This window comes from Fusarium keratoplasticum, chromosome 1 (genome assembly GCF_025433545.1).
Source record: "Fusarium keratoplasticum isolate Fu6.1 chromosome 1, whole genome shotgun sequence".
Lineage (NCBI taxonomy): Eukaryota > Fungi > Ascomycota > Sordariomycetes > Hypocreales > Nectriaceae > Fusarium > Fusarium keratoplasticum.
The window spans coordinates 479,283-507,199 of NC_070529.1; the positions used below are offsets into that span (position 1 = coordinate 479,283).

Genomic DNA, 27,917 nt, shown 5'->3' on the forward strand with positions numbered 1-27,917 from the left:
GTTGATGCCGTCTTTATTGTGTAGGCTACATATCTTGGATGAGATGATAGAAGACCAAGTCAATGAAGAGGTAGTTGAGCGAATACGACATCCAAGGAATCAAACTCGAAACTCGACCGGACACAAGGAATCGTTCAAGACGGAGAAAAAAAGGGGCAAAGATGGAGAATTGCCGGATTTGATCGACACAACGAACCAGCTAGCTCACCCATGTGCATGCGGTCTAAGTGAAGTCTATCTCCGTCCATGCCGTTGAATCCTCACGAAACAGGGGGTTTGGTAGTATCACAATGTCAATGGATCAAATGTGCTCACTATCCGCACGTATTCGAATCTCTCAGCACACGATTACCCAACAATAACAACCTGGGCCTGGAGGACGGAGTTGCCAGCCCGTCCCTGGAATTGCGAGACTAAAAAATTGGTTCATCCGGGCGGGCACATGAACGGCTGCAAGCTGTTGGACGTGATGGTCTTGGGAGCAATCTCATGACAGAGGCACGCGAGCAGACTCCATTTCCGTTCAAAGCGGAAATCGACAATGTGCACGAAGCGAGTCTCGTCTGCAAGAGGTATGTATGCTGGGTCCGGAGAGTAGAGAAACGTTGACGGGCAAAACAAGGACAAGCCAAGCCACTATGTCACAGCCCAGGCGAGCAGCCAAACGAGAGCGAAAAACAAATGTCTGGAGCCGCACCCTTGCAGGGCGCCCGGAATTGATACACTGCAATTCTCATGCACAGCAGAGACGGAGGCGCAGAAGCGTGTCCGTGTCTGGTGGACATGGACAAGTTCCGTTTAGGCAACCCGCTGGAACGAGGCTCAAGGATTCCAATCTGTTGGTTCCAGGTCAGACAATAGCCACAAGCCAAGATGCCACAAATTCCCCAAAAGCAAAAAAAACCTGCGTGCGTTCGAAAGACGCGAATCTTATCGGGCGCTGGAGACAGGGGAAAAACGGCCCCAGCAAAATGGGTCAAAGTCAAAGACAAGACAAGACAAGACTGGGGCCCAGCCCAAAAGCCACCAAGCCCAACGGGAGTGATGGATTCTGGTGAGGGTGAGAAATCGAACACACACATGAAAATACAAATGGTGAGATGCCATTGGCTGGCTGGTCAGGTCGGCCGTCCATTCGCCCATTTGCGGTGTCTCATCGGCCATCACTCATCATCCATGAAAAGATGATCCATGAACCACGCTGGCTCGGCTGTTGTTGACAGATTAGGTGTCAAAGGCGGGTTCCATGGATGGAGACCTCATCATGGGTTTATCCAAGGCGGCTGCAGGAGCCATCATGGCCTGGCAAAGCAGGTTCCCGTCTTGAACGGAACGCTGCTCCACCAAGAGCTGTCGATGCACGGTATGATGAGCACAGTGAATCTCAGCCAGAGCAGATGCTCCAGACAGGACGTGTCCAGGACCTGTTGTGCTGCTGCAGGGCACAGCATCCAAGAGCGAATCAGACGACAACGATAAGGCAAGGGTAGGTGTTTGAGTGTCCACATTTGTTACAACATCACCGCCTCCCGCACCATGGCCCGCAGCCGCTCACTGGTTCGCCGGAGCTCACTGACTCTCCCTATTGCGTCAGCTATCGACGACGCCTTGAAGATATCGTTTTCAGTGCCCGAGTGTGAGTGCCCAGAAGGTGCTGGGCATCATGTTGAATTCAACCATCGCCAAGAATCCCCAAGGTTGACATGTCGCGTCGCCACACTTGCCGAGTCGTCATAGTCGCGGCTGGGATCTTGTTGGACAAACCGGGTTATTTCTTCCATGTCAATCTCTCTGTGACACTCACCAGACGCCGCGCTGCAAATCACATCGCCAAGCCATCCCAGCCCGAGCGTTGCCAAGGCTCTCGCCGGGCAGGGCCAGGACTTGCTCAGTGCTTGTGCGAGCCCTTGTGCTGTGCTGTGCTCCCTTGTCTGTTGAGCTCGTTGTTGGTGCCCATAGCTCTCACCTTTCACAAGCATTGATCTGACGGTGAGAGATGATATCGAATGATGGGCCTGATCGAGACTGTGGTTTCGAGATAATCTCATGTGGTCCTCTGGAGAAGCGCCAGGGCATTCAAGGCACGCTGAATGCGCTGGAGAGCCAGAGGCATTGCACAGTGTCCGGTATCTTTTGAGGCCCGAGGCTGTAGTTGCAGTGCCTCTGCAGGTAAACGGGTCAATAATAAACGAGACACTGGGCGCAGGAACAGCAAAGCACTCTAACTCCCATCAAAGGTTATGGCTTTGTGAGAAAGGGATTTACATAAAAGGATATAAAAATTATATAAAACAAATTATCATGAGAAGAGACAACATGTCAAAAGTCAAATATTATTCCCCTAATTTTTACCATATTTCTATTGCCATCCTTTGAAAAGCATACGCTGCCACGTCCGAATCAGTGTCTCGTTTTTTCTCACAGGCTTTTGCAGTGGCAACTGGGCGCTGCCAGTGGCCACTTCAGACGACTACCAAGATGGAAAGTCTCTACCGTGCGAGGGCCGATCTCAGGAAAAACGGGTCTGTGCTTCGACGCCATGGCGCCATGCTTCCCATTCCCATCCCGACCCTGCTCGCAAGTCGCCCTCACCATCTCCCTCAACCCTTGTCTGCAGAGCGCACAGAGGATGCCTCCTCATGCACACACACCGTCCTAAACACCAAGACCCTCACGCCCTGCCTTACCCACACCACCATCTTCAACCTCCAGCTCCTTAGCGCGCACCCGTCTTCCACTACCAAGCACTCACAACTTGGGCTGCTCCCGCTCCCCGGCCGTCCGCAGCGCAGCGCAGGGCAAGACAGAGGGGACAAAACTCTACTGCGTCTACGACAAACCAGCAGCTCGTGCTGACAGCTGATTTTGTGCTTGACATTGCCAGCCCAACACTGTAAGGTACCGCCCCGTTAGTACCACGCATCTTATCTCTCGTCTCTTCCCATTTGGACTCGCCTTGCTTCGACTCGCTCGTTCGCCTGCCTCTGCCCAGGGGAGGAGGGGGTGGTTGCATTTCGCCAACCCCCCTGGCCTGGCCTGGCTCTCTGTGACTCTCGACTGTCTGCACCGCGCTGCTTCTGCTCCTGTGCTGCGGAGTCGGCCGGCCGCCCAAGGGCTGGTTCTCTTTCGTTCGCCCGCCCGCTCCGTTCCTCGCTCGCTCTCACACGCCGTCGTCGCCGCCGCCGCTGCCCCATCCACGCCCAGAAGAATCCACCTCCATACATCACCAACCCGGTCCCAACCCACCAGCTAACTAAAAAATCCACCCCCCAAAACACACGACCTGTTCTCTCTCGCTCTTTACTGCTCCACTTCCCTCGACTCTTTTGTCCAGGTTGTTTGACCCCGTTCTCCATCTCAACTTCCCTCATCAAATCTCTCGTCCCTCTCACCTCTCCTACATTTCCAACGTCCGTCGGTCCTCCGATCCTCTCCCTCGATCCTCCTTGCGCTCCATACCCGACAATGGCACTATAGGCTTCTAGTCACAGACGTTGTGACTTTAACGACTCCTTGGCCCGCCTCTGCGAGCCCTCTACGCACCAGCATGTCGAGTCGACCAAAGTCGATATTACAATCTCGCCCACCATGGATCCCTCTCAGCAGCATCACCACCACCCTCACCACCCTCACCACCACCACCACCACGCCCATCGCCACCATCACAAGTCGCTGTCGCAACAGCAGTCGTCCACCTCCCTCTCGACGGCGAACCGCGGGACCCCGCCGTTGCACACGCACCTCCCTTCCTCCTCCTCCATGCCGTTGAGGACCGCCAACAGCACTCCCATGTCTTCTCCTGGGCTCTTCAGCCCCTCGGCTTCGCGACAAAACCTCGTCACGTCCGTTTCCGAGAACAACACACCTCCTGGGTATACCCAGAGCCCTCTGTTGCATCCGTTACAAATGCACAAAGTTCGAGAGTAAGCATCGTGAACTACCACGGATTTTTGTTTCACAGTCATGCTCAATTCCACCCCTCCCGCTCTCGCTTGGGTTGTTCGCCTGCAGCGGGGTGTGACGGGCAGGGAGCTTATCGTGGGGTCTTAATTTGCGAGATACTAACGCACTTGCCAATCATAGGACACACAAAGCTCTTATCGACTCAGATACCCTCACGGGCCGGAAGCTCATCAACCAATATGAAGTGATCGAAGAAATCGGTCGCGGGATGCACGGCAAAGTCAAGTTGGCTCGCAACTTGGAAACAAACGAGAATGTGGCCATCAAGATCATCCCTCGCTTTTCGAAGAAGCGCCGCCTCGGCAAAGTCACAGCCATGTCACCTCAAGACAAGACGAAAAAGGAAATTGCCATCCTCAAGAAGATTCGTCACCCGAATGTGGTAGCCCTGCTCGAGGTCATCGATGATCCGGAGCTTAAGAAGATCTACATGGTTCTCGAGCATGTGGAGCTTGGTGAGGTGGTTTGGCGCAAGAAGGGTCTCCCTCACATCTGCCTGTACGAACGACGGCGCATCGAGCGAGAAATGCGAGGCGAACCCCCGACTCCCGAGGAGGAACGTTATGAACAATTCCTCGAGAACCGGCAAGCCCTCAAGCAAATAAAGCGAGCCAAGGCAGCACTGGGTTATCACGGCCAGACCAACTATTGGAGCTTCGAGCACGGCGATGTCGAAGAGCCCAGCACCACCCTGGGCGCCCAATCTCGCGTCTCATCAAGGGACGACTTCGCAGTCAGCGACGAACCGCCATCGAGACCCATCTCCCGCCAAGCCTCTTGCGCCGAGTCAAGAACCCACTCCCGATCCCGTTCCGTCGTATCTTCAACCCGAGCCGTGGAGGATCCTGATGAGTTCCTTCAGTGGGAGGACGATAATGAGACACCCGGCGCTCTTCGATCCAACCATACATCAAGCGTCGCTCTGGACGGAACCATGTATGGTCCCTACGTCGACGAAGGCTTCCGTGGCCGCTCTCCTAGCATGGCCGACTCCATCATCTCTCACATGTCGTCTCTTGACTTCAACCCTCAATCACACGACCCCTTCTCAGACGACTTTTCCTACGTACCTTGCTTCACCTTCGACCAAGCCCGCTCTACCTTTAGAGATACCGTTTTGGGTCTAGAATATTTGCATTATCAGGGCGTTGTTCATCGAGATATCAAGCCGGCGAACCTCCTGTGGAGCAGGGATCACCGTGTGAAGATCTCTGACTTTGGTGTGTCCTATTTTGGTCGACCCATCCGTGATGGCGAGCCCGACGACACTGTTTCCGAGTCAGAGGCTAAGGACTTCGATGACGACCTCGAACTCGCCAAGACGGTTGGCACTCCAGCCTTCTTTGCCCCTGAACTTTGCTATACGGACCTGGACAAGGAACAACCCAAGGTTTCGGAGCAGATTGATGTTTGGTCTCTTGGAGTCACCCTCTACTGCCTCATCTACGCCCGAATTCCCTTCCTGGCAGAAGATGAATTCCAGATGTTCCGAAAGATTGCGACAGAGGAGGTGTATATCCCCAGGAAGCGTCTTATGCCGGTTCATCCATCGACATCGCCGACTGCTACATCCCTTTACAAGCGTCAGAACATGCACCCCTATCGAGACGACAACGATCTGGCATATGAGGAGGTTGATAATCTCCTCATCGACCTCTTGCGCCAAATGCTTACTAAGAATCCCGAGAAGCGTATTCGGCTACGAGACATCAAGCGACATCCCTGGGTAGTCCAGGACCTTATCAACCCCGTCGGCTGGCTGGATGACACGGATCCTGCACGGCCCTCATCTGGTCGACGAATTCAGGTCGACGAGAGGGATGTGTCGGCTGCGGTTGTACCGCTCACATTCCTTGAGCGAGCACGCTCTGTGGTCAAGAAGGCCGTTGGCAAGGTAATACACCCCCTGGTGGAGCGGAGTGATAGCAAGACTCGACGAAGAGCCGACAGTAGTGCCGCTAGCTCCGCCGGTGACAGTATGAGCATGTACAACAACGTGCCACCGGCGACTCCGCATCAACAGTATCGCGACAACCGACGCAAAAGCATCCGCGCCGACGACTACTTTGCCAACGCCGTTCGGGAAGCTACTGCGAATTCGGACCACCCTCTCTCGGTCAGCCAGTCGATCAGCCCTCAGCCGGAATCTGTCGTCTATGACCCCCTAGCCACAGTGCTTCCCTCAAACGAGGCTCCTCGAGGACATGCCCATGCGCATAGCGAAAGTGAGTCTCAGCGGGAACCCGAGAAATCGAACTCAGCGGCATCTCTATGGCCTTTTCATCGTCATGCCCATAGTCATGGCCAGAGCGGTCATCACCACAGCAGGTCCAGCCATCACTTCCTCCACTTCGGTCCTCCGATGCCCATCTCTCAGACTACGCCTACCACTCCCAACTTTGCCTGTCAATCCGATCACCCTGATGATTCTGGGGCTGAGACGATTAGAAAAACGCGGGATATGGATTCTGCCGACGAGAGCTCTCGATCACGCTCGGTCGACCGTGGACTCTTTGCCAGCACTGACAAGCGTGCCGAAGCCAAGGTTGGCGTAAGCACGGCTGTCGCTCCAGGCAGCGTTCACAAGCCATCTCGTCACGGACGCCCCATCAAATCCGTCGACCTCGGCAAGGGTGCACAGAGCAAGCGGCTGGAGGCATCACTGCTCTCTGCATCACTTGTGGCTGCCACTGGGTATCAACATGGGCAACCCCTGATTGACCCCAGCTATTACGGTGAAGCCCGACCTTCTACCAAGACAAGGCCCCCAGCAGCACAGAGGGTCGACAGTGCGCCGATAGTTCGATCGTCACCGCCTCGCCACTCAGAGGAGCTCTGCATGCGGCGAATTGAGCGGCCCAAGGCTGACCCTGTCAGCTTCTCGTGCCCGCCCTCGCCAATTCAAGAAGAATGGAGCCGGAATCAGTCCTTGCCCCGTGCCGAGACGATGCCCACTACCAAGTCGTCGAGTGTAGACTCGATGGAGGCTCTAGGTACCCCTTCGACCAGCCCAAGCGAGGTGACTAGCCCGGTGTCGGCGCAGCCTTCGACTGCTAGCACGTCGGAGCGAATGCTGGTATTCCAGTCTGACCCATCCCTGCCAGCCCTTCTCAGTGGAGCTAGCTCTGTGTCGGCGGATATGGAGGCAGAACTCCTTGGCAAACCAGGTATCGTGAGCGCTCACCCAAATCTGCTCGAGACAACCGACAGCCTCACACCACCGGCCCTTAACAAGGAGCCCGCAGCTGGCTTCCCGATCGATCAGGTTTTTGGTAACCCTCCCGCTATGGAGAGTGGCCCACTGGCTGTTCACCTGGATGGAAGCACCCGGGACTCGGTGACAAGCACCCCTGTCGCCCGGCCTGTGGAAGACGACTTTGACGATGATGGCAGTGATGATGGAATTCTATTGATGGCCAAGACCAAGAAGAAGCCAGTACCATCATCGTCTGGGGTCCCTCGCCCTCCAGCCTTTAACCCTCGGAGACGAGATACCAACATCAGCATTGCCAGCACCGAGACGGCCAAGAAGGTACCAACCTCTGTTCACGGCGATGAGTGGATGTCGCACTATGAATCATGATACCCTTCACCACTCTGTAACGAGATCTGTCAAGTTTTTCTCGTCGCCACACACACTATCAGACGCCGGATGAGCGTTGCGAGACGTTCTCATCGGCCAAGTTGCATCTGTGGCCTTTGGTTCCCGGAGACATGGAAGCATGCAACACACACACATACATACACCGAGCCTGCGATTGCATCAGGTGTTTTCTTCTTCTTCTTCTTATTGTTACTAGACCATAGCTCTTATCCCAAAGAGGGACTTGCTGCATATTTCTTTTTCTCTTGTTCTTTTTTTGACATATCACGGGCGGTTCGGTTGCTCTCGACATATTACCCCCTTTTGTACTGGGTCTGGAGAAGTCTTCTGGTGGATTGAAGACAATGGACGGATATGTGGATGAAGCTTCGATGAGAATAATGATGGGTCATGAGCTGGGTTCAACGACGGAGATGAGCAGATGATGGCATGTGTCCAACGGGGAGCCTAAGCTCGAGGTTGATGCGAGGTCATTCACAAGGGGCGGCTTTTATTTGTTATAAACGGGATTACAAAGAATGATAGCATTTCTTTGCTGGGGCTAGCTAGGTATTCATTAGTTAGTGGCTTTGGGCGTTGGCCTGCCTTTCCTACGGGATTGGCAAGGAGCTCTTGGGTGCATTTGCATAGGAACTGGGAGGAGTAGCGTCTCTTTACTGATTGCTCTCCTGTCCCCCTTTTGCGGGATGGGATGGAGATGGTGTGAAGCGATATCACTACAAAGATGAATCAAGAAGCGACAGCGAGTTGACTGTCAACAAATGGCCCCCATTATGATGTGAAGTGAAGCGAAGTGATATTTCCTTTTGCAAGTATATTGATTGTCTCTTAAATGTACCTGTGCATTGGGGCATTTCGAACCTCTGCCATACCCATCCAGATGAGGAGTCAAGGCATCCTAGTAAGAGAAATACAATTATCAACATGAGGCCATTGTGCCCAAGCCCTTTAAACACAGCAGTTAAAATTAAATAGGCTGTATAAATACATCTACGTTGACACTCTGCCTCTCAAGGTATCTAAGCACGTTTATTTGTATTACTTGGGCCAAGTTTCGACTTGACACTGAATGTGTTGGTATTTAAGAGAAACGACTACTTGCTGAGCACTGACAAGACGCCCGCCACCACGAAAGCCAAACTACAAACGAGACAAGCCCCGGCGATGTTGACGGCCCCTGTAGGGGGAGCGGGCTGTTTCTTTGAGACAATGTCGTCCACAATCTCGTCGAGTCGCTGGGACATCTGTTCCCGTCCAAAGAGTTCCTTGACCCTCGCAGCGCCCTTGTCTCCCATGGCCTCCACCTCACCATCGCCCATGCGCAACACCTCACGTACGACTTCTGCCCAAGCATCCACGTCCTCTGGCGAACGCAGCCAGCCCGTCTCGCCGTCAACGACAGTCTCAACGGGACCACCCGAGTTGGCGGCCAAAACAGGAGTTTTTGATAGCATAGCCTCGAGAGGGACGATGCCGAAATGCTCGTTGGCAGGTGTGTAGAGAAGAACGCGGGCGGAGCGGAGGAGAGCGTTCTTGAGTGAACTCGGGATGGAGAGGAGGAAGAGAACTGGGATGTCGGCGGGCGCTGAGAGGGCTGTGATGAGCGTCTTTGCAGTAAGGTGTTGAAGCGAGAGGGACGAAGCGAGAGCCTCGAGTTCGGCGTGGTATTGTACATTTTCGGAGACGCGGTGATCGTAGCCACCTGGAACATTAGTACTTGACACAATCGTGGGCTGTGGGTGACATACCTGCTAGAATAAGCCTGCAACCCTTGCGCTCAGCCTCAGGAATGGCAGCAAAGGCCTTGATAGCAAGACCAATATCCTTCTTCCTCTCAAAGCGATTAATACTTAGAATTATCTTTTCGCCCTTGAAAACAACTCCCCCATCCTCACCGGCATCCTCCTTCTCCTTGGCCTCGACGTCGACGCAAGGGTACACCACCACAGTCTCAACATGCTTCTTTAGATCCGGCCAGGTCCTTTCGACGACGCCCTTTGTGAAACCTGAGTTTACGGCGACTGCGCTGGAATAGCCCATAGACCACTCTTCAATCCAATCGAAGGGTCGGCGGTATAGACGCTTTATAAACGACTCGCGACCTCGGGCGAGGAGGAGATCGGGAAAGTGGCAGTAGAAGAGGATGGGGACGGCCGGGTCGAGGTAGCGCAGAAGGGGGAGTCCGGCAGAGAGTTGATCGACGATAAAAGTGTGAGGCTGCAGGTCGCGAAGTTCGCCAGAGAGTGTGATTTGGAAGATGAGGTGGACGTGTCGGAGGATGGCGCAAAGGATAGTAAGGCGGGAGAGGATGGACATGGGGATGAGCCAATTGCCTCGAACACGAACATCGAGGGTTCCTAGAAAACAAATTAGCTCCTGTAACCAAGTGGAAGGGTGAGGGCCATGATACCATCGCGACACTCTTCAAAGCAATGCTTAGGATCACAGTGATTCGTAAAGATGACAACACGATGTCCCCTCTCCTGAAGTCCAACAGCAGCATCGACGACAAGACGCTCAGCGCCTCCGATGCCTAGATCAGGATGGAAAAAAACGATGGCGGGCTTCTTCTGGTCTGCCATCTTTGAACGAGTGTATGTATGTGTTGATGGTGGGGGGGACACGCTACTCAGGAGCTTCAACTTGATGAAAAGGAGCTGTGTGGGGGAGAAAGGTGGTGATTGGTTGGAGAGTTGAGAGGTACGTATTCTTTCTGTCATGAGAAGTGGGGCGGGGAATTCCATCATGAGATGCACCTTCGGTTCGTTTACCCCAGGATCCATCCAATCTTGGCAGCTGATGATGGTCTTCACATGCAAAACCAGCTAAACACCACAAGAAAAGATGACAAGGGTAGAGACACAGTAATATTACCGAGTAACAAATACACCGTGATTAATAACAGTTCAATCCTCAACCAGGTCTGGCACATGACCCACATCAAACCGAGATCTAAACACAGCCAACCTCTTACCGACCCCAGCCTCGAGCCGAGGTTCCCCATGTTGCAAACCCCCAAGCCTCATATAGAAACTAACAACTTCTCACCTCTCACAGCTTCAACCCTCATCAACTCCTTTCATCACAATGGCTCTCTTCACACTCCAAATCCCAAAATGCGGCCCCCACGTAGGCGGAACGCTCACTTGCACTGAGCCCGAGCCAGCCGTGTACCTTTTAACTCTGACGTCGCCGCCGGACAACCGTCTCACCGAGCCTGTTCTCAAGGCGTTTCTCAACGCGCTTGATATCCTCGAGTTTGGATACCCCCACGGTGTCGTCATCACCACTTCAGGCATCCCCAAGTTCTACAGCAATGGTCTCGACTTGGAACATGCTGTTGCTACGGATGGCTTCTGGCATCTTCTCTACGATGTCTGGAGACGATTCCTAACGTATGCATCTCACCTCCTCTCACCAACGCATCACTAACCTCATCTCAGATATCCAATGCCGACTGTGGCCTTCCTCAACGGCCACGCCTTCGCGGGTGGCCTCATGCTCGCAGCAGCCCAAGACTACCGCCTAGCCCCCTCCCCGCGCGGCTTCCTCTGCGTCAACGAGCTCCTCTTCGGGGCTCCCCTCAAGCCCGCCATGTCAGCCCTCTTCCGACACAAGGTCCCCTCCACAACCTACCGCAGCCTGGTCCTCGAGGCGAAGCGCTTCACCGCAGAGGAGGCCGTGGCCGCTGGGCTCGCCGACGGCGTGGCCACGGGGTTAGACGATGTGCTGGCGTTTGTAAAGGAGAAGGATCTGGTGTCAAAGTGCAAGTCGGGTGTTTATGGTGTGCTCAAGGCAGAGATGCACAGCGAGCTTATCGAGTTCCTCAAGAGTCCCAGCAGGGAGGCTCACGAGCAGAGGTTCGACGACGTCCAGGCGAGTGAAGACGAGAGAAGGGAGTTTGGAAAGGTCTGGTACGAGCAGTGGCTCAAGGAGACCAAGGCAAAGCTGTAGACGATTATAGTGTAACCATATAGAGTTGAATCTTTCATCATTTTTCTGTATTCCTCTGCTCTAAAGGATGCATAGTATCTCTGGTGTATACCCTTCGTGTATGCCCGCTAAGAAACGACATCGCTTTTATTCAAGCCAAAAAAAAGACAACCTCGCTTCGAGCAGGAAACAAACGCCATTCCCCCCTTTCAAAAAAAACCAGACCCTTGCCTGCCATACCAAATTGACAAAATATGTAAACGCCGCAATGCTTCAACTCCCCTGGCGAGGTGTACATGACACAGCTCGTCCAGTGGGTGGGTATCATGGCCCTATGAGACGCAAACTCCAAATCCTGTCCTTTGTCCAATCCAATGTGTCCAACTTCCTGTATCCCCTCTTTCATGCCTGTTCTTCACTCGGCTGCGTCTCTACCGCCGTCTCGCTCCCAGTCTCGGCGAGTGATGCTGTTGTAGGCTTGCTTCGCCCCGAATCACCGTCTCTCGCCGCTAGCAGATCCTTCTCCGCCTGGATCGCCTTCTCTCTTCGCTGCTCCACATCGTCTCGTCGAACTACCTTTCGCAACGCTTCGCTGGCTTGGATCAAGCCGTCAATACTGATAGCATGCTCCGTCATCTGGTGGCTGATGTACGTGTACACTCCGGCAGGCGTGTTGCACTGCAGAAGATTCCCTTCGTTGAGCTTGAGTAGTGCCAGGGCCACCTGGAAGAGGAATGTGCTGCCGTCGTTAGTGCAGAGAACCACATCCCACAAGCGGAACAGAGCCTCGGCGCTCAGGCAGTCAGTAAACACGGAAAGGAACCACTGGAATGTCAATGCCTCGAGTTCAATAGACAACGAGTCGAGATGCGCCGAGAGCTTGGGCAGCACCGACGCAACATACTGTCGCAGAACCTGCTGGTCCGCACGCGAAGCCAGAAGCGAGTGGTCGTAGTATCCATGTGGCAGGATGTTCTCAATGATGGACGCCAGAATCCAAAACGCGTCCTCGGCAGACGGCATCATGAGCAAAAGGTTGGCGGCAATGAGGTTCATTCCTTGGCAGTAACCGACATCCTTGTTTCGCCTGGCATACGCGAGAAGAACCTCGTTAAGCTTCTTGACTCCTGGGCCCTTGCGGAAGAAGATGTTGTCCGTCAGTGTTCGGTTGATGTCCATCTTGATCTGGCTGACAACCACAGCGTCGTCATCCTCGCCACTCTGGGCCACCAGGTCTTCGTAGTAGCCAGGAACACGTAGAGCCGCAGCTCCCGAGCACTCGGACCACACTTTGGCTCGATACGCAACGGGAATGCCACCAAGCACCAGGTTCTTGAATTCGTTCCACTTGGCTCTTCCGACCTTGCCCTTGTTGCCCAGGTCTGAGACTCCAATCATCTCACCGTCTGCAACGCGCGTCTCGGGCAAAATCATGGCCGGCTGTTCATAGCGAGCCTCGGCAGCAGATTTGGCGGCAGCAATTGCAGCTTCGCCGTCGCGACGACGCTCAGCACGCACTTTTCGGAGAAAGTCGTTCCATCGCACCGTCTTTTCGCGCTGGAGTGAATCGTGCAGTTCGCTGAGTTGCTGTAGGAGAAGCTTGACAGGCTCGGTGTCGTCCTTGGCGAGGGCAACTGACGACTCAGGTTGTGACACCTGTGGCGTTTCGTTGTCAACAGCCGTTGTCGTGCTAGCCGAAGGAATGAGTCCAGAGTCGGTAGAAACAATGGCGGGCTTGGTTGGTTCGCTAGCCTGAGACTGTGGCTCAGGCGTCTGGGTTCCCTCCATCACCTCTAGTGACACGGCGATGCTTGGTGTATGGCTCAGTAGTTCTGTGGGAAACGTCGCGATCTTGAGGTAATCCTGCCATCTCTTCGACTTGCCATCCTCTGCATTCCGCTCCTCCAAACTGTTCGGGCTCTCTGGGCGTCCGTCGCTTGAAACACTATGCTTGGGGCTGGGGAGGTCCTCGAAAGAGCTAGGAGAGATGCCAGTGCGACCGTTGTGCAGCATCTCAGTGCGGCTGCCCTTGCGCAAGTGCCGCGCCGTTTGAGCTGCCTCACGCTGTCGTTTCTTGCGCCGTTGGTCATAGATGAAGCCGAATCGATCTGTCAGATATTCGCTGTTTGGGAAGTTGTTGTAGATATGCGTTAGAGTAGGGGGCTGCGACTCTGGGGATCGGATGGCGTCCATCTCGACAGGTCCATAGCTCTCTTGTCGAGAAGATAGGTTAGTTGGGGGACTACCGCGCAAACTATCCCATCCATCCTGCGCCTGTCCCCTTGCCCCCTGGGCAGATGGTGCAGGAGTAGATCGTCGCATCGCCATCAACGCCTTGGGACCTCCAGCGACTGACACTGCTCGGGGCTGGCCAGTCCGGTTGCTAGCACTAGAAGCAGCTCGGAGAGACTCTGCATTGGTAGAAGTGCTCACAGCGCGACCTCGAGACTCAGCCTCACGCCCGCTTATGGCACCGCCAGCTACCAGCCGCAGGGCCATGCTTGCCAGCGAAGATGATGCTTTGCGCTCGCCGGGGGTGCCAGACTGGATGCTCGATGCCCGACTAGGGGTCCGCACAGATTGCGCCTCGGGTGGGCTGAAGAGATCGTCCTGAAGTGTTGGTCGTCGGTCCATGCTAGAGTGTGATCGTATCACAGTTGCCGGGTTGACCCCCTCGCCATTTACGCTGTTGGTCCGACTCGCTCGTTTCGCGGTCCCCGAGCCCCAGAGATATTCCTTCCACCCCTTCAGTGTGCCTTTTCCGGTCTCGGTGTTGCTGCTGATCGACTGGCTGCTGGCGCGGATGGTGGAGCTCTTGGTGCCTGTCTCGCCGTAGGCAGTAGCGACAACTGTATCCTGCATCGCATCGCTCATGAGGTCGCTCAAGCCACTATCCTCCTTCTGCAGACCTTTTCCGGGGCCGCGCAGGTCAGCTTCGACGGCTCGCAGCCGCGTCTCGAGATCCAAGTTGGAGAGGCCGCATTCTCTAATTATCTTGCGCAGAGCACGCTCTCGCTCATCGGCGCGCCGTCGCATATGGGAAATCTGGGCATCTCGTTGAGCAAGATCCTCCGATATCTGCCTAATCAGACCAATGGCGCCGTGTCTGGAAATCAAGCGTTGAATGTGTTCGTCATCGGCCTGGTGGAGGGAACCGGGGACCTTGCGCATCAGCGGGGCATCTTCGAATAAAGCGCTCCTCGCACGTGAGTCTGCAGTGAGGTTGTCAACGATGGAGGTGCGGCCAGAGGCAGGCACGGCCTTCGGGGCAAGCGTGTCGTCAGTGCTGGGCGGTTTGCTCGTCGGCTTGGCCCAGGTCGGCTCCTCGAAGCGGTCGTTGCTTGGTGTCTCGGGCGAGAAGCTGGGGAAGCTCGTGAGCGACTTGTCACTAGCAGCAATGCTGCTAGCAGAGCTGCCAGCCTGGCTGAGACGCTTGCGTCCGCGGGGACCTCGAACGGTGGCACTGCGATTGCTGCGGGAGCTGCGATGGGATGCGAGCGAGGTGCTACTATGCTGGGAGACGGACCGCTGGAGGGGCGACGGCGGTGATGCGTCGGCCGCTTCCATGGCCGTCGCCATAGCTGGGCCGGGGGTTCAGCGGTATCTGACGGTGAATTTGTGTCGATGTAGAGTTGTATCGATCGATTGGGATTTTGCTGCTGGTAAACAAGGTTGAGTAAAGTTGAAGGGGAAGAAGGGGAGGAGAAAGGAAGCGAGAGAGAATGAGCGAGGGCAAGCAAGCAATCAATCAATCAATCAAAGGGTGTGAGGTTTGAGGGGGTGTGCGATCGGAGGGGGAGCTCCCACCCACCAACCGAGGGGCAAGTACCGAAAGCAGAAAGTACAGCAGGTACCTCCTGTTTGTATTGTAGCGGGCGTCAGCCTGTGACTGATATGACTTTGTTCTAATAGCACAACGTAGACGAAGCGAATAAGTAAGAAGCGAAGGGGTTTCAGGTAGTTGAATCCAGAAAAGAGGTTTCTTACAAACAGAAGCAACATCAAGAGCAGCAAAATCTCTCATCAGTACCTCCCTCTCTGTTGAGTTTGTCCATGTCGTAAAATTACCCCAAGATGAAGCAAGAGTCAGTCACGACAAACCCCGGTCCGTCAAGGTATGTACCTCTTAAAGTGCGTTTGTGCCCTAGCGATTGGCCCTCGTCTTGTTTTTTTCTGGCTTAGGCATGGGGGAATGCGTTGGCCCGTGACGACCTCTCCTGCGACAGACGGCGAGAAAATGCGATTAGCGACCCCTGCCAGAGCCTGTGAAATTGCCCGCCCTGAGCTATTACCGTGCTGTACCGCTCGCCTGGCGCCGGCTCCACGGTTGGGTTTCTGCTTGGGACACGCGCCCAACGGGGACCACCCCCAAGCCAAGTCCCACGGACGGCCCTAGAAGCTTGATGAAGAAGCTCCGTTCTAAAAGAAGGGATAGTTGCTGGGTAGGGCTAGCAGCATCTCCCGTCTCCTATCCCGTCCCCCATCCCTAAATTACCCAGCCTTATGACCGAGATGCTCATCTCTTGTCCATCTCTCACAAATGTGTCCCCCTGGGTTACGTCTGGCCAACAGCAAGAGAATTCCATCCTCAAAAGAAACGCCAACTTTTTTTTCTTCTGCGGCGAGATTCCAGAACTCGCTACACACGCCCCTCCCCTCTGCAACCCGAATGGTTTGCTTTTTTTTCTTCTCTTTTGTTTCCTGTCTCACCCAGTGCCGAAGGATAACCAGAAAAACTTTTTCGTGAGAAAATTCTTACAAGGGATAAAAAAGAAAAGAAACATGATTTTTGTTCAATTTTTTTTCGTGGTCACACGATAATTTTTCGTGATGCTGTCAGTATCCGTTCAAGCCTTCAATACAACCCATTGGCACCAGTCAGTCATCCATGGATCCAATCTCATGCAAAAGCTTCAGCTTCAGCTTCAACAAATGATCGACTGCGTATCTCTGACGTCGGTGCGGCTGCTCCGTGATCAGCGTGACTTCATCCTGCAGCCAGAGGACGTGCTTGCACATGGTACCCTTGAGTCTCACCTACGGCCAGTCCATGTCCATTACAATCCATGTCATGTCCTGCCTGCCCTGCCTGTCGTCGCCCTGGCCATCATCCGCATAACACACCTCCCTTGTCAATGCGATTAATTAGAGAGATAACCCGCGCGCGTCTCGTCTCGTCTCAATGGAATGCTCTCTCATGTCTGTTGTATTCATACAACTCAGGTATGCAGCATAATTACTCGTAATAATCAAAACCATTTATCCGTGTCCTGTCCTTCCTTGCCTTGCCTTTCCTTACTCCTGGTAATGCCGTGTCCGTTTCCTTTTGCCAATTTCCTCTCCCTTGCTCGACACTCTTTGGTTCGCTTCATTATCATCTATCAAAAAAAGACCACAAAATTCCACAAACGCCGCAAATATGCATAACTCAGGACACGTCCTCCTCATCATGCGCACTCGCACATTGCAGTGAATGCTCATGCATGCATGCACTTGCTCTGCCTTAGGCAAAGCTGTCTTCTGCGTTCCACCGGCTGCTCCTCAACGTGTCAATCTCGTGATTCGTCTCAGGTTCAACCGCCGCATCCTTGCAGCTTGGAGCATCGTCGCCGACGAGTGTCTCGTCTGGTAGCAGGCCCTCGGCCACCAGCGTCTGAAACACCCCATCCTTGGCCAAAACCACCTCTCGGTTGATGGCAAGGCCATCCAGCTTTCGTAATCTCTTGCAGCTCGCCACAAACACGATTTGGTGCAACCTTCGCCTCAACTTGGTCATCTCGTCCAGTCGCTTAGCAAACAACTCGTCCCGCTCAACCTCGGCGTCAGGAAGCACGAACGGATCTACGGATTCGCAGCGGTCCCTGGAAACCATCACCTGCATCGTGGGGTAGAAGCCGATTGTTACCGGGTTATCTCTCAGGTCGAGTTGTGTGAGATGGGGGAATTCGATGAGCAACTCCGTCACCATGGTCGAGTCGGCAAGTCGGTTGCCAGCCACCAAGAGCTTCTTCAACCGAGGAATGAAGCGAAGAGACTCCAGGTCACGAATCGCGTTGAAATTGACGTTCAACGTCCGGAGATTGGGCATCAGCTGGCCCAAGTTGTCTGGCAATGCTTGGAGGCCACAGTTCGCCAACTCCAGAAGCTGAAGGTTGAGGAAGTCGACCGTCGGCTCAAACGAGCCCAAGTAGTTCCCAGAAAGGAAGAGCTTTCGGACCTCATAAGCTTCCGACAAGAAGCTGAGATCGAGCGATTGTTCACCATACTGCTCTCTGAGGCTCAGGCTGTCAAGTCGTCGAGCTCGGTTGAAGCCCACCAGGTCAACAATGCGGTTGCGATCAGCATGCAGTGAGTGCAAGTTGGGCAGGTTGCTAATGTCCAGAGAGGTGAGTCTGTTGTCGCTGAGATCCAACTGACGAAGCCCCTTGACCTCTGTGGCCACCGTGAAGCTTTCGAGCCTGTTCTTGGAGAGCCTCAGTCGTACCAGCGCCGGTGCAAGCTCCAGATTCCGAACTGACGAGATTTGGTTGCCGCCCAGATCAAGCTCAGTAAGGCGCTCCATCTTGACCCGTGCAAAGTCGACTTCCTCGATTAGGTTATCCCGAGCTCGAAGAGTGAGAAGTCCATCGTGGGTATCAAGTCCATCAAGGCTTGTCAGTTGGTTGTTGTCAGCCTTGATGCTTCGCAAGTGTACCAGACCCTTGAGTGCCGACAGGCTCTTGACCTCGTTGCCGGAAATATCCACGTATTGAAGGTTCATCAAGTGATCCCACGACGTCAACTCAGTGAGCATGTTCTGTGACACCTTGAGCTGCCGCACACTTGACGGCACACCATCCAGATGTCCCAGCGTGTTTTTGGAAGCATCCAAAGTCACCAGCTTGCCGCAGAATTGATCAAGCATGTGAAGGCTTCCTAGCCGCTTTTCATGCAGATCCAAGTCGGCAATGTCCTCCCAGTAAGGCTCGTAGGGCTCAACCTCACTAAGCTTGTCCACGAGTTCCCGTATCGTCATGGACATGACCTTCTTAGAGCCATCGCCGGTTGCCATGTGTCGACGTCCCATAACATAGCTGACCTCAAAGCCGAACGACTGGTCCGAGTTGTTAAGAGTGAACTCAGACAATGGGCTGAGGGAGAGCTTTCCAACGTTTTGCCCGAGAAGAGCGCTATCATCAGGAGGGACTGACAGCAGGTTGTTCCGCGGCGTGTGGTTGACGATGAAGCTGAGGCTGGCACGACGGCCATCGGGTGTCTTGTGGCTGATCACGCTCGTCTCACCAATGATGCTGATCTGTCGATCTTCAGTTGGGACTTCGATTGTGCTCTCTTCATCCTGCTCGTCGATGCGCGACACAGGTCTCGGGATGAAAGCCGGGCCGCTAGAAGCAACACTTCGTGATACAGCACGGTTACTGCGCACTGATCCTTGGCCGCCGTTCTTGAGAGCTGACTTGCCAATGCTAGGATAACCTGGCGATTTCTTCGGTGTTGGATTGGAGCTGAGATGTCCCTCAGGCAGCTCTGGGTCGTCCTCAAGATTGTCCAAGTCTTCTGCCACCACGTCCTGGATGACGGATGCCACTGGCGAGGAAAACGTGATAGTGAGGTTGCGTCTCTTTGTGGTCGTTGAGGGCGTGTTGCTAGCCTGGTCGTAATGAATGTCAGTCGAGCCTTCAACCGACTCATTCATATCCAGCTCTGAATCCTCCATGACGCGCGCGTCCAGTTTCTGAAACTCTTCTCGAGCAAGGCTTGCCACGTTCGGGCTGAGTTGTCCATCAGGAGACAAGGTCGTGTAGCCTCGACTAGACCGAGGCCGTGGTGCCCTGGAAGGGCTGACTGGTGACCTTGCCTGGCTGGGGCTGCCTGCTGCGTCCGTTTTCTTAGCTGTAGTCAACTGCAGGTTTTGCATCTCCCTGGTTAGGTCAACAGAGAGATCCGGAATGCTGGCGAATGGGTCATCCTCGCTGTCTGAGGGCAGGATGTTGCTGGACCGGCGACGAGTTGGTGTTTCCTTCTTCTTGATCCAAATGTTATTCTGCTTGTCCAGATACATACTGCCAACCCGATCTGGGATAAGATGTGACACGCTTTCCGGCATAATGGTCTTGCGCGTGTCAGAGCCACGAGAAGATCCTGTCGGATATGTCCTGTTGGTGGAAGCAGCCGAGGAATGAGAATGGTAGTCTCGTGACGGGCTTGGAGGCGTGCCGTTGTGAGCAGGATTGAACGACAACCGAATGTTAGGCGGGTCGCTGATGGCCTCATCGTCGGTGGTATATGGAACATCGGATCTGGTGCGCGAGTTCTCATCAATTTGGCGTTCAATCTCCAAAGCAGCGCGGATCGCATCCTGTGCGAGGCCCATAGATCGCATGGATGAGGAGATGATATCTCCCATATCGCTCAGCTCTTGATACTTTTTCAATCGGTTGATGAGCTCAGGGTCCTCTTGACGCTGGGGAAGTCTCGACACAGGTCTGCCCTCACGACTGGGAGGTCGAGACAGAGGCTCCCCTGTCGATTGGTAAGAGGAGTCAGGGTCCTCCGCAGAGGGTGTATGCTCGGCTTCCGATTCCTCCACGCTTGACAAGACAGGCGGCTTCACCTGGTTGCGGATCATGGCCATGATCTGGGCCGCCTGGTCAACAAAGTCCTGAGTCCTAATCGACGGCTTCCGGTCTGTCTCGCCAAGAGCATCACTGGCCATGCTCTCGTTCTGAAGTGGCCGGATTGGGGACTTCTTCGGCAGCTGGCGGGTATCGCCGTCTTCGGAATTGGCCACCGGGCTTTGATCACTGCGTTGTGATGATCCGCGACTCGGTGTAGGGCTACGAGGTCGAAGAATTGTTCTCATAGCAAGAACGCTTGGGTTCGCCAATTGGAAGTCCCCAGGTCGAGCATCCTTGCGCTTCTTCCCCATGGCCGATTGCATGTCGCGAGATGCCGATTCTACGCCTTCCAGCCAGTCTTCGCGACCAAAGGCGATGTCGGAACGGTGGAGTGTGCGTCGACGCTTGGGCGTAGGATCTTTAGACGGTGAGGTCCGCGGCCTCTTGCCCTCTGAGCCAGAGTCACGCTTGGGTGTACCGGCATTGTCTGGGCCACCCTTTGCCGGACTGAGATTCTTTCGAATCACACTAGAAGTCGAAAATGTTCGGTGATGTTTGCTACTGGACGAAGACATGGACTTGTTTCGTCGCCTGCGAACAAGGAGCTCAGAATCCTCTCCAGGGGACTCCGGGTACTGAAATAGTGGCTCGACAGGGTGTGACGAGAGAGGGTGAGGCGCGGCGTTCTCTTTATCCGAGTAGGGGGATCCTGCCTGTGAGACATAGGAAATGTCCTCACTGAACTCGTATCCTTCGAGATCGCCTCCACCAAACTGGCTAACCGACCTCATGCCAGGTGTCTGGTGAGCTTGTGCGACAGGACTAGAGGCCGCCACAGGCCCTTGGTGGACTGGAGAGCTCGCCTGGTCTGTATGAGCTGGAGAGCCAAGAGACTGCCGGGAAGGGGTCGCAGACATCCCTTCCTCAAATTGGCTGATTCGTCGGAGGAGTGTCTGGTTGGTAAAGGTGTCGTAAGGGCCGAAGAGCTTCAGAGGGCTTGTAGCAGACGACGGCCTGTGTCCGGGAGCAATCTCCCGTTTATCGGGGCTGGGGAAAGGAGCCCGGGGCATCGAAGGGCTCAGGTTAAAATAATCGGATTGGTATGGGTTGGTGATTTCCGTCCGGATAGAAGGGAACTGCTTAGGAGTGCTGGCCTGCAGGGACTCTTCGGGAAGCATTCCACTCGTATCAACGCCCAGGCCCGGGCTCAGGTCGCGATAGCGGAAAGAGCCTTCCCCGGATCGGCCTCCTCTCTGCAAATTCAGGAAGCCTCCCCTGCGTGCGTATTCCTCGGTGTCCTCCATAGAGCCAGACGCCCCCTCGTCAGTCTTATCGAATCCTGTTTGAGGATCAACATTCGGGTCGAGCAACATCTGGTTGATGCGTAGAGCCTCGAGCTTCTGTTTCAATGTGTCGGCTGGCAATTCGATAGGTGCAAAGTCCATCTTGCCATCCTTGTCACTCTGCTTGCCGATGAGGATGGGGCTAAAGTCCTCGTTGCGAATCACGCTCTGGCCACTAAGTTTCCGAACACTGCCATCCGTATCCTGAGAGGCGCTCAGGCAGCTTTCGTCTCGGTATATATCCTCTCGTTGTCGTGAAGGTGTCTCGTCATCTCTTGGGCTGAGTTGGCTCGAAGCCATGGAATCCTCCACATTCAGCTTGTACTTGATTTCTCTCTTCGCCCTCCTGGGGCTTGGGCTTGGTGTAACTTCGTTGGGATATACTGGCTCTTCGTCCTCAAGTTCATCCAGCTCATCCAAGGCGTCCAGTCCTGTGTTGACGTCGTTGCTCGCGATACGTTGGGGGTAGGAGGGTGGGCTGGACGGCATCACCGAAGACTCAGGTTCAGGTTGCTCCTCGTCATCTTCGTGGTCTTCGGGGGCGGATGGTGGTTTGAACATGTCTTGAAGACCGGTCGCAGCGGAGCAAAATAGGTCGCGCTGCTCTCCGTACTGGACGTCCCCGTACACTAGACGTCGCTTCCACTCTGGTGTATCCTGGGGTTTTCCTGGCGACGACTTATGTTGCACCGTGTTATGAACAACAGAACCACTTGTGGAGGCAGAGACAGATCTGCTGGCGTATCTTCCACGCGAAAGCCTAAACTCCTGCGACGGCTTGGTAATGCGAAGGCTCGAGATGTTGATGTCGTTCGGTGTTCGCTCGCTGAGGACATTGGCGCTAGTATCGTGGGGGTGTGCCAATTGAGGACGCGGACCGAACGTTCTACGCGGTATCCGACTCGGTGTCTCTCTTGGCTTGGTCTTGGGGGAATCGGTGTCTTTGAGAGGAGGAAGTTGGACAGCTGATGCGTCAGATCCGACCTGGGAGGGCCAGTCCTCGGACAAGGAGTCCAGCCAAGCGTGCTCCATGGCGACGCCTAAAAGAGTAATTCGAGGCAGGAAGTGTCAATGCGACTCCATAAACCAAACAAGAGGAAATGCGATCGACTGCGGGGTCGCAAAGCTCAATGTTGTTTATGTGTCGCGACGTGTGTATACTCGACCAGACGAGAGAGTGGTAGCGGGATAGTGAAATGAAGATGTATTAAAACACGAGCGAATGGTAGGGATTCAAAAGGTAGCCATGAGGTCTGAACAAGATATCAAACAGAGAGAACCATGTGGGAGTCAAGGTCGCGAGACGATGTTGCGCGTATCCTTGAGCTTCGAGTCTGGAATAAACGAATAAACAAGACAGGGGTGTTGATTGGGGTTCGGTCGGTTGCCGTGTCAACCACACGGTCGTCAAAGAATATGACAGACTAAAAACTAACGCTCTCTTATTATCGTAGCAAAAAGACTTCATCTAAGGTCTAAGAATTTTAAGAAAATTATCGTAAGTAATTCAATAGCATTAGAAAGTTATTATGTTCCTATTTCTTTATTTATCCCCTTATTTGCTCATGGTTAAGCTATTCAGTTAGCCCCCGTGCAACGTCCTGGCATTCCTCCTGCAGATCACGTGCTGGGTCACGATTTCTTTGTCTAGCTCTCTGCACGCATTCGGTCTGAGCAAACGGTCGGCAAAAGTCTCAACATCACCTTTTTGAGTCTTCAGGACACCATCCACGGCATATTCAACTTCATTCGACTTCTTTCGCCTGTCTTCGAGGCGGCGTGCCGGCATTCAGAAAACCACTTTACGCGCTCTCACGTGAGAAACGCGGGGGCGCGTCTCCCCTGGCGACGGCGTGAAAATCAATCAACGGCCAAACATACACCACAGCGCACAGGTGACGACAAATGCGGGCCGATCAACCGAGATAACGACGTTTTGCGCCTCCTGGAACCCTACCGACTTATTTATGTACCTATTCAGGACGACGACCTTTGACATCGAGGGCGATACCCTCTGACGCCGACATCATGCAGCGCGTCGATCCATCAGCCGATGAGCTTTCGTTAGAATGGGGGGAGGATACAATCTACTGCGAAGCAACATGCGCCCCCAAGGATGTCTTGTATGAGGGATCGGACGACGAGGATTACGATAACCCAATCTCGCGGAAACTACGATACGAGGAAGCCGGGCAGCGATACCTCGACGGAAAGACACCTTTCCTTATTACAGCATCTCTCAAGGGCCCGTTCGACTCAAAATCCGGCCGCTGGGTGAACCCGTGGCGATCCAAACACCGCACATCCGGGACATCACAAGGAGTACGGACATCACCAGGCAAATTATTGAGGTCGGCACAAGTGAAGCGCAATGTGTCAATTCCGGAGACGATCCTCACAGCACCGGGCGACAGCCTAGAGTGCCATTTGCCAAGTCCCGAGAGCCTCAAACAGGCTTCAGTTGCAGGAGGGCATGCGTACTTGGAGGAAGATGAACTAGCAAAGGTCCAAGAGTGGAGGGAAGCGATAGAACCTGGAGATGCGACAAGAGATCGGTTCTGGACATCAACACCACAGTCATCATTGTCGGTGAGAAAGAGGAAAGCGAAGGGATCATCATGGCTGAAGCATTTGGCCACCAAACGACGACGTACAGATATCATGGAATCCGGGTCCGTCAACACTCCTGTCCCACAACGATCGCATCCCATCACCATCGTCGACGATCAGGATGACTATGGTGATGCGCCGACTACATCTTTCAACAGCGTCCCGGATCGTCTACCTTCCTCGGCTCTTGCTGCCAACAGATTCTTTGCGCCGTCCCAAACTAGTGACTGGGAGGGGGATACTCAGGCTGCAACGGACGTGGATGAATTGGTTAAACCAGATCGTCGGTCGTCTGCTGTTTCTTCCAACTCCTCAGTCAAACGAGTCAAGCGCATCTCACCAGTTCGCGGTCTTGGGAAATGCACCCAAGACGAAGAGGCCAAGCATGCAGAAGATGAGCTTTCTCGCGATAATATTGCGTCGATGCAGGCTGCCGCCACTTTATCTTCGCCGATATCGCAAAGACAACACATGCCAGCCACCGGTCGAAGTACCAATTGTTCTCAACACGGCGTGCAACGACAAAGTCAAATCAAGCCGGTGTCGCCCAGTCAACAACCTTCACAAAACTATGATGCAGAGTCTTATCTGTCCATATCCTCAGAAGACGGCGAATCTTCGAATCCCTCGCCGGCTTTCGAAACACAAGATCGAAGTTTCTGTTTCAAGATGCGCCCGAAGCATATTGCAGTCACGGAAATCGTCGAAACAAGTTCTCTTGTGCCAACATCAGTATCTGCTGAAGATCACCAGGCCAGTGTCAGTGAAGAGGAATCTTGGTCCGGCTTGTCGTCTGTGGACGAAGCCTCCGGAGTACTCGCCCAGGACGACGATACACCTCGAGGCAAGCCCAACACCGAGGGGCTGGATATCATTATAGGGGGGGCTCCTGTTACCGAACCGATGGACATGGACAAGCCGGGAATGTCAAGTGATCTCTCGTCAATTTCCAGTCAAGAGTTCACCGGGTTCGACCTCTCTGAAGAAACACCTGACGACCCTTGCGATGAAGATACTGCCAGCGATTCGTCCGAGACTGGTTCAGATACAGCGATAATGTCTTCTCCTACGCCAGTGGAAGAGGTGATCAAGATTGCCGATACTGAGTCCTCTAGTGACTCCGAAGAGACGGATGCCGAACCACAAAGGGAGGAAATCTGCGTTGCGGTTGAAGACGACAATTCGAGCGGAGTTGAAGAGACCACAGATTCTGAGGACGAAACGACGGAGGAGTCAACCGATCAGGAGGAAGGAGGTTCTGCGAATTCATCAACGGCATCCGGGAACAAGTCTACACAAGTTTCGCCTCAAAAGGACCAGAACAAGGCATCGCCAGTTCAATGTACACCACCTCGAGCCAACAGTTCTATCGCCAGTCCTTCCCACGGAGCTTCCCTCCTAAAGAGCTCAGTGAAGAAACACATTTCGCAGAGCTCTTGGTCGAAGTTCGCTCGCATTGCCGAGAGCCCTCTCGCATCACCCATCGCTCGCCGTTTGCACCGCAAAGAAAGCAATACTCCATTGCCCAACACTCCGATTACAAACAAGGTATTAAGCCGGATTGGATCGAATGCACGCGCTCCTCCCTCACAGAAGCAATTGTCGAGCCCCATCAATGGAGATGAAAATGGCCATCAAACAGAGTCGAGTCCTAATCCCGGACCCAAAGCTGCAGAATTGGTGCAAACGCCCTCTTCAATCATGCCGCCCACTGGTACTCATGCCATTGAAGCTACGACGCCCCAATTGGAAGTTCAGCAAACGCCTGGAAGGGCACATGATGCCATGGATGTTGACCAGCAAGACCCCAAAGGAGACTTGCCAGTTCCCTTTTCGCAGCAGAGTCCATGGGCGGAAAGCAAGCTATCTCAATACGCATCAATGGCAATGGATCGACTGCCTACAATCGACAGCGCTCAAGAATCTACTCCAATGAACAAGAGACACAACTCCTTCGTGACGACATCTCCAGCAGCCCAGACCCCCTGGACAGAGGAGACGACTCGAATCCCCATGACGAGACAGACGCATATACCCGTCATTGCCGAGGGGGGTCACATGGCAGTAGATGTGCCAAATACTCCTGAGGCAGCATTGAATGCCAATGCTCAAGTTCAGAACGAGGCTCCGGTTATCACCCCAGCTCCGGTCACTCGACCTGCTATGCCTGAACCGCAGTTTTCTGTCAAGTCGTTCGCTTCGTTCATGTCTTCTCCCGAAAGCCGCCCTCGTAAAGTCAGACGGGCCAGCTGGAGAGACTCAGGTTCTCGTCTCCCCAGCACACAAGGCATTTTGGCCTCAGCGACCAAGAACCCCTGGGAGCGCAGTAGTTCACAGCGTCGTGTGTCATGGGCGCCTCTACCTCATGAAACCGAGGGACAGGAAAGCATACCGGCAACCCCAACGCCTCTGGTAGTCCCAGCCCGCGCAGCGTCCCCTCCACCCACAACCTCAATCGAGGACCTCCCTACCTCCGAGGACGCCAAGTTCCGCAAGCACTTCAACGCTGTGGCCCGTCGGAGCAACATGGCCCATGGAAACGCCTACTACCAGCGCCTACTACCCTCGGAGTCGCAGCGCACTGTCGGAAGTCCCGAACCGGACGCCATGGCGGAGACGTTCCTCACGGCCGACCAACTCCGACAGAAGCAGCAGCAGCAGCAGCAGCAAAACTGCAACCAGCACCACTTGGCGGATCACACTAAGAGCGACCGCGAGACGGATGAGTCACAGGATCCTCTGGACATGGTGGAGGACGTTTTCCGCGAGATTGGCGACTTTCTGGAGAAGTGGGATGTGGACAACACCAAGACACCCCAACCCGCTCAGGGGCCACAGAGCCCTTGGTGAATGGTCGACCAACAAATGCACGTTTTTTTAAAGGCGCTATGGAAAGCCTTGTTTTTCTCGGAAGCTACGGCAAGTACAGATATTAGGGGAAAGGATTTGAAATGTTTTTTTTTTTTTTTTTTTTTGGTTTTGTGAATGAATGATTATTCACGTATCGGTACACCGGTGGGACAAAGCATGTCAAGGAGTTCAGGGGGAAGGTAAGGCAAGGCAAAACGAACGGCACGATTGCATGACACGAGGACGGGTGTTTACCCAACAGTTGGGCGTTTGTATGCAAAGATACCTCAAGTAGACAATTTTTTGTTTCATATTCAAAAGCTGCATAAGATGAAAAGTCTATCAAAGCCTTCACGTGGTTGAATAGTCGAAGCTCTAAGGTCGTGATACTACAAGCCTACGATTATCTTGAAACTACGTAAGAAGAAACCTTTGGACACCGCTCCTCGTAATATCAATGATTACGAAGAAGCAAAAACCCTATTCCTGTCTCAGGGGGGCCATCAGAAACGTGCATCCTGTGCCCCCTACGTTGGCTGTCAGAGCCCATGAGTGCGCGGTGCCGTAGCTGATTCGCTAGATGGCTCCCCAGGATATTATTTCCAACAGAACCTACGCCGCGAGACATTATGCCAGGAACTGATGAGCCGAGTAATACGCTTTTCCAACACATCTCCCCGAGCTGCCAAGGCAAAGGGGGAAAGGTACAAGAACAGCTGTCGGAGTACCTCTCAGCCCTGGACACACGCCCCCCATGGCAACCACGACTAGGCGCTCAGGGCCGCCGCCATCTGGGGTCCCGGGGAGCACATGGCTGCGAGGGAGGCCTTCTGTGGCCGGGTCGCGGATCGACGATGGTGCTCGATCGAGGGTGCGGTGAAGCTCGGCCAGCGTCAGCGGACGTTCCGGGTGGCAGGGAGATTAACGTCGGTGAGGAACGAAGCCTAGAGGGTTCCCAGTACCATGATTCCGGTAAACGGGTACCCTGGAGATGATCCT

At 54.1% G+C, this 27,917-nt stretch overlaps 6 protein-coding genes across 6 annotated transcripts; 3 read left to right on the top strand and 3 right to left on the bottom strand.

Annotated features, from left to right (window-relative positions):
* Positions 1-3,588: 3,588 nt before the first annotated feature.
* Positions 3,589-7,546, top strand: NCS57_00015700 (Protein kinase domain-containing protein; the record flags this gene model as incomplete). The annotated part of the gene is made up of 2 exons (XM_053050247.1): positions 3,589-3,923; positions 4,084-7,546. The coding sequence occupies 2 exons, from the start codon at positions 3,589-3,591 to the stop codon at positions 7,544-7,546; spliced, it is 3,798 nt and encodes a 1,265-aa protein (XP_052918762.1).
* Positions 7,547-8,661: 1,115 nt separating this feature from the next.
* NCS57_00015800 (Alpha-1,3/1,6-mannosyltransferase ALG2) lies at positions 8,662-10,149 on the bottom strand (the record flags this gene model as incomplete). The annotated part of the gene is made up of 3 exons (XM_053050248.1): positions 8,662-9,269; positions 9,316-9,924; positions 9,978-10,149. The coding sequence occupies 3 exons, from the start codon at positions 10,147-10,149 to the stop codon at positions 8,662-8,664; spliced, it is 1,389 nt and encodes a 462-aa protein (XP_052918763.1).
* Positions 10,150-10,654: 505 nt separating this feature from the next.
* Positions 10,655-11,521, top strand: NCS57_00015900 (uncharacterized protein; the record flags this gene model as incomplete). The annotated part of the gene is made up of 2 exons (XM_053050249.1): positions 10,655-10,962; positions 11,011-11,521. 2 exons carry the CDS (start codon positions 10,655-10,657, stop codon positions 11,519-11,521), a joined length of 819 nt encoding a protein of 272 aa, XP_052918764.1.
* A 381-nt stretch (positions 11,522-11,902) lies between these two features.
* On the bottom strand, positions 11,903-15,079 carry NCS57_00016000 (uncharacterized protein; the record flags this gene model as incomplete). Its single annotated transcript, XM_053050250.1, has 1 exon — positions 11,903-15,079. The coding sequence occupies one exon, from the start codon at positions 15,077-15,079 to the stop codon at positions 11,903-11,905; it is 3,177 nt and encodes a 1,058-aa protein (XP_052918765.1).
* Positions 15,080-17,003: 1,924 nt separating this feature from the next.
* Positions 17,004-22,490, bottom strand: NCS57_00016100 (uncharacterized protein; the record flags this gene model as incomplete). Its single annotated transcript, XM_053050251.1, has 1 exon — positions 17,004-22,490. One exon carries the CDS (start codon positions 22,488-22,490, stop codon positions 17,004-17,006), a length of 5,487 nt encoding a protein of 1,828 aa, XP_052918766.1.
* A 996-nt stretch (positions 22,491-23,486) lies between these two features.
* On the top strand, positions 23,487-26,918 carry NCS57_00016200 (uncharacterized protein; the record flags this gene model as incomplete). The annotated part of the gene is made up of 1 exon (XM_053050252.1): positions 23,487-26,918. The coding sequence occupies one exon, from the start codon at positions 23,487-23,489 to the stop codon at positions 26,916-26,918; it is 3,432 nt and encodes a 1,143-aa protein (XP_052918767.1).
* Positions 26,919-27,917: the final 999 nt, after the last annotated feature.